At 54.5% G+C, this 6,000-nt stretch overlaps 1 protein-coding gene across 1 annotated transcript in view; it reads right to left on the reverse strand.

The window, feature by feature from the left end:
* The window catches only part of Efhd1 (EF-hand domain family member D1), a 46,461-nt gene extending 40,911 nt beyond the window's left edge, over positions 1-5,550 (reverse strand). The window contains exon 1 of the mRNA XM_055616792.1: positions 5,138-5,550. Coding sequence (XP_055472767.1) covers positions 5,138-5,442 — 305 coding nt within the window. The 5' untranslated portion in view covers positions 5,443-5,550. The remainder of the gene's footprint in view (positions 1-5,137) is intronic.
* Positions 5,551-6,000: the final 450 nt, after the last annotated feature.

Raw genomic sequence — 6,000 nt, forward strand, 5'->3', positions numbered from 1 at the left:
AGCTCTGGCCAGGCTGATGCCTCTGGCTTCCCACACTCATTAGAAAGTTGTCTTTCTTCCGCAGCACACCATTTAGGACACTTGACACCTACTCCAAGAACCCAGCGAGCTCCCAGGCGGGAAGCCATTCCCTCTCTCCCTGCTTTTAAAGCTCTGAAAATGTAAGGAACCCTATGCCAAGTCACTTAAAACAGAAAAATCAAATGTAAAAGACCAGAGAAAAAATTTTTTGCTGTGTCTAGGTGAATCTATCTAGCCTTGCTTCCTGACAAAGAGTGGGTGTGCTTTGTGTGTGCTGGTCTAATCAGGTTACACCCTGCAAGGGGCCCGGGGGAAAGAAGGCGACATCAGAATTCACATCTAGAAACACTGAAAAGTAAAATTCTCGTGGGCTGGCTGAAGCCAGAGCACACTGGGCACAGATGGGGCTGGGCTCTGTTGGCTCGCTTTTCTACAAGAGAGAAGGTTTTGAGAAGGCTAGTCCACGGGGAGGGGACTGGGGTTGCAGGAGCTCAGTGCTGTCTTTAAATAAATCTGATATGCCCACCTTCCTAACGCTCAGGCCTTCTTGGAATTCTTTCTCTCCAGAGTGTTTTGAGGACTGAGGGGCTTGTCTCGATCACTCTCCTGTGTTAAGTAGAAGCCCCTTCCCCCATTATCAAGTCCACTCAGAACCTCACAATGTGACCTTGGTTAGAAATAGAGTCTTTGAAGAGGTAATAAGTTAAATTAAGATGAGGCGATACTGGATTAGGGTAGTCTGAAATGCAGTGACTGGAAGCCTCTAAGAGAGCCATGAGAATGAACGAACACACACACACACACACACACACACACACACACACACACGAGAGAGAGAGAGAGACAGAGAGACAGATAGACAGAGACAGAGAGACAGACAGAGAGAGAAAGCAGAAAGAGTCCCTCTCACCTGGAGCCTGGTACAGCCAACACCTGTACTGCAGGCTTCCAGAGCTATGAAAGAGAAAGCATGGTTGTCTTTAGCTACCTAGGGTATGGAACTGAGTTCTGGAAACCTCAGGGAAGTGGAACTCTGAGCCAGAGATCTGCCCACAGACCCCAGAAAGACCAGACCACCACAACACAGCTCAAAGAGCAGGCTGAAGATGGGTTCATGTGCTGTGGGCCTGCAGTCCATCTACAGTGAGACCCTGCCTCAAACGACCAGAAAAGGAAAGACAAGCAAACAGCTCCTCGGAGTCAGTCGCCTTTGACTTGGCAAAGCGAATCATTAAACAAAAGGGGCAGCACAGATTTTCATGGGGACTGAATGACAGCCATGTAATCATCTAAAAAAGTCTGTGAGTAAAGCTAGTATGGCGGCTCATTTCTGTAATCCCAGCACTTAGGCTGAGGCAGGGGGTTGCTCTGAGTTCAAGGATAGCCTGGGATTCAGAGTGAGACGCTACTTTCGAAAGCCAAAAATAATCATGGTAAGCAATAAGTAAGTATTTGAAAGTGTCTGAAACCAACCCAGGAAGTCAGCGAACTGCTTCCCACACACCACACTTTAGGACATTCCTGCCCGGCAGAAAGGGAACCCAAACACAAAGGACATTTAAGCTGGCTCCCTAGAGATGCTCTCTTGGGAGGACAGGGAAGGATTGGGCAGAGGAGGCTGGGTTTGAACCTTTGAAGTCCCACTCCCAGTCTTGCTGCTCACAAACTCCCAGGAATGGTCGGTCAGCCAGGAGGGAAAGGTAGGAAGCCATCCAATGGAGACAAGCTGGTACACTGGGTTTGTTTTTGGCGCGCTGCTTGGGGGGCAGAAGGGTGGCAAGGGTACCTAAACTTGCCCCAGCAGACCAGGGCAAGGAAAGCAAAAAGGAGCTGATTTAAATGCACTGACCTCCAGGGGAGTCTGGGTCACAGGAGCCCCAGGTGGCATGCAGGGTTTCCTTGTCTGGCTCAATGGGCAACACTCTATGGGCAAAGCGTGAGGCTTGGAGGACAAGTGGGTGTTCAGGAGGACACAGTTTTATATGTTCTTTTAAGAGCCATACAGAGGGATAGGGGTGTGGCTTAGTTGGTGAAGTACTAGCCTGACATTCACAAAGCCCTGGGTTTGATCTACAATATTGCATAAAGGGATATGGTGGTGTAAGTTGCAGACCTGCTCCTTGAGAGCTAGACGCAGGAGGATCAGAAGTTCAAGGTCATTCTTGGCTACATGGTGAGTTCAAGGCTAGCCTAAAGATATATGAATGAAATCCTATATCACTGGGCATGGCGGCACCCACCTATAATCCCAGCACTCAGGGAGGCAGAGAGAAGCAGGGAAATTCAAGGGAAGCCTGATCTACAAAATGAGTCTGGACAGCCAAGGCTACACAGAGAAACAAAAATCCTGCCTCATAGAAAAAGTAACACAGAGCCAAAAAGTCACACACCTGTAATCTCAACACTTGGAAGGCTAAGGCAGGACCAATACCACGAGTTCCAGGCCAGCCTGGTCATACAGTAAAAAACTACCTCAATAACTAAAATAAACCATGCAGTATTGTAGGCAGAGGAAAAGGAACCCTAACCACCTACAGGACAGGCGGCACGGCCAGGCAGAGCAGATCTACAAATCACCAAGCCCCAGTGACAGAAGGGTGGAAGGGGGCTCAGGGCCTGTCCTTGCCAGGGCAAGGGCAATGGGGCACAGATACACACCTGTCTGTGCCTACAAGCACCAGTTGATGAAATAATCAGAGGAAGGACTCAGAGCCAGCTGGCCATTCTGAGGCAGCTCCAGGCAGAAGGCGGAAGGTGGCAAGGAAGCAGAGCGATTGGACAGCTCTGACCACACGCACCTCTTCAGAAAGTGAGGTTGTGTTCACTTACCACTGGTCAGGGATTTGTGTCTCCCTGGGACACCAGGCTGGGTGAGAGCTAAAACCAGAGTATATTAGGAGAGTGAAATCTCCTAGACTGGGAGGCCCTGACCTTGGGGGAGAGACAGGATGACATTCCTGCCTCCTCAGAGCAACTGTGGGCACACTTCTGCCACTGGAAGGAGCCACCTGAGACAAAGGACAGAAAAGAAAGGGCAGGAAAGGAAGCTGGCATTAGAAAGCAAGAAATGTTCTGGGCTTGTTGGTGTGCACAAGGCATCTCAACAGCTGGAAGCCCAGAGTGAGGCCCTCTGCCAGGGAGAAGGCACGGTGGGACCAGGAGCTAGCCAGCCTCAGCTGCATAGTAAATTCCAGGCTGGCTTGGGCTGCATAAGGTGGTATATAACTCAAGAAACAAGAAAGGGAGGGGGAGGGGAAGGAGGACAGACAAAGCGCATCATCACCTGAGTCTCACAGATCCAGCCACACCTGAGGCAGGCCACTTTTGTTGGGGCTGAGCTTTACTGCAAGCGGTGAAAGATCTAACCCAGAATTCAGACGTCTGGACAGCGGAGCCCCGTAGAAACACTCTGCAGAGTTTGGGCTGTCAGCAATGGGTTACCCTTAGCTTGATGCTGGGATGGTGCCTGCTCTTTGCTTGGTCCCACAAGACCTCCGGACTGGAGGACTTTACTCCTCTTAGGCAGTGGACCAACAATTTAACCTTCCTAAGTGTGTTTCCTGGTAAGACAAACAAACCAAACGCCTGGAGAGACCACGGAGCAAGGTGAAGATGAATCTGCTGGCGCTGGGGGCACTGGTACTCCGGTGAGCAACCAAGCTAGGGCAGCTGTGAAGTGTAAAACACGGGGTCTCTGTCAAACCGTATCTTCTCTGGCTTTTCCGCCTTCACTCCAGTCTCCTTCTTTAGTCCTAGATCCGCCTTCCTCAGTTGCCCAAACTGAACACAGAAAACAGTGGCTGGGAGACAGGGACCAAGACGTCAAGGTGTCAGAGAGGCAGTGAGCACAGCAGGTGCAGGCTCTTCAGAACCCTGAGCGTGAGCAGTGGAGGCCACAGCGCCTTTAAATAGAACCTCCTTGTGGAGGGCAAACACATTCCAAGCGCATTTAAAGACGCCCAAGCATGACCTGGCCAGCGGCCTTCGCTCCCCCGGCCATTTTTCCGGTCTTGGCCCGATTCTGGAAATAATATTAATAGCTTAGTGAGGCATTTTCAGTGTCCAGACTGCTTTGTGGCCTTAAAAGGGAAAGGTGGGGCCAGCGAGATGGCTCAGCCGGTCAAAGCACTTGCTACCGACCAGGTCTGCCCACCTGAGCTCCATCCCAACACCTGCGTGGTGGAGAGAACGGACGACTTGTCCTCTGACCTCTGCTGTGGCACTTCATGCATGCACACTCACAGTAAATAAAGATAGGTGAGTTTTCTTTCTTTTTTTTTTTTTGCGACATGGCTGGCTGGCCTCGAATTCACAGACAGAGATGGCCTGCCTCCGCTTCCCAAATCCAAAGAACTGGGATTAAACGCGAGAGTCACCACACCTTGCTTTCAAGTGGGGAAACGGGGGCAGAGAAGAGGTCTCTCATGTGACAGGCCACCTGTCAGGTCTTTGTACGCCCTCTTCTGATGGGTGGTCCAGGCGCCAGCAGCACCCCGGTGACTAGTAGCAAGCACCAGTCCCAAGACAGCGGTATCTGCAACTCAACCGGCTGGCAGGGTTATCTGGATAGGCGAGGCCCCCAGAAGGCTCCTGGCCCCACACTGGCCTAGGGACGCCCCGTGGTGTCTCAGCGCAACCACGTTCTCAGCCTTGGTTCATCTCTCAGACACCATGAGAAAGACAAGGGTCAACTTTCTCCTCTGTTTTAAAAGATAAAAGGACAATCCAGCTAATTCCTCCCTTGAGGGATAAAGTTAAGGCTGGCAGGTGAGGTGCACCCTGGGCTCGCTTCCTACGAGATGCTCGGAGCAAATCTCTGGACCTGCGGGTGGAGGGACCCGCCCTGGGGAGCAGGGGACTCCAGGAAGGGTCCTTTCTAACGGGAACCTCCGAGCCCCGCCTGGGACAGATGACCCCTAACTCTCAGATCCCCAGCGGCGGAGGTCCCCTACCGCGCGCCATGAACTTGGTGCACCAGATCTGGTTGCTCTGGGCCAGATGCTCGATGCTCCCGGGAAGCCCGCACCTCCTTCCCGCAACGTCCCACCCGCGGCGCGGCAGCCCTTCGCTCCTTCCCCGACCTCCCGTTCCCGGGGGGCTCAGGACCAGCGCTCACTTTTTGAACATGCGCTCCAGATCCTTGAGGAGGCGGCGGCTGAACTCCGGGAACTCGGTGTAGGGGTTGAAAACCTTCGAGCGGCCGGACCGCGCTGCGCCCTGCTGGATGTCCAGTCTGCGGCTCAGCCGGGCGCTCAGCTCCGAGTCCACGCTGGCCGTGCGCACGCGGGCGGGCGGTCCTGGCTCCTGGTCCCCCGCTGGGACAGCGCAGGGTCCAGGCTCCAAGCCGCCCTGGTCGGTTTCGGCCCGCGCCTCTAGTTTCAACCGGCGCTTCAGTTTGCCGGCCAGCTCCTCGCTGGACATGGTTGGCGGGTGGTGATGGTGGAACGGGGATGCGGGATCCGGCGCGCGAACTCAGAGGGCTGCGGTTCCTTGCGGGCTCGTGGCTTTGTGACGCTCGGTGAAGTTGTTCCCGACCCGACGGTTGGGTAGAACCGCGGGGAGGCGGGGCGGGCGGGGCGGAGCTGCGGCTTTAAGGAGGCGCGGGAGCGGCGGGGCAGCCGGCTGGACCGGGGACGAGCGAGAGTCTGCGCGCCCGGGGGCTGCGTCTGCCTAACCCTCCCAGAGGCTGGCACTGGATGCTGACCGTCCCCCAGGGCAACCACGGACCCTGAAATCAACTCTGATCTTGCCGCCAGAATCCGCCCTCGAGGAACCGGGTACCTCGTGTTTCCCAGGGGACCCGTAGCGAAAACCGGAGAGTTACGTTTGGCAGCCTTGCAGGCAGTTCCACTCCCGCCCAGAAGCACTCCAACCCGGGAGCTCGCGGCCTGCGAGAACTGGGCGATTTGGGGGATGGGTGGGGCAGCAGCCGTCGCCCCGAGGCCCTGGAGCAAGAGATGTCCCACAGAGTCCGGGGCC

Source organism: Psammomys obesus, unplaced genomic scaffold (genome assembly GCF_907164565.1).
Source record: "Psammomys obesus unplaced genomic scaffold, mPsaObe1.curated_primary_1811, whole genome shotgun sequence".
NCBI classification, from domain to species: domain Eukaryota; kingdom Metazoa; phylum Chordata; class Mammalia; order Rodentia; family Muridae; genus Psammomys; species Psammomys obesus.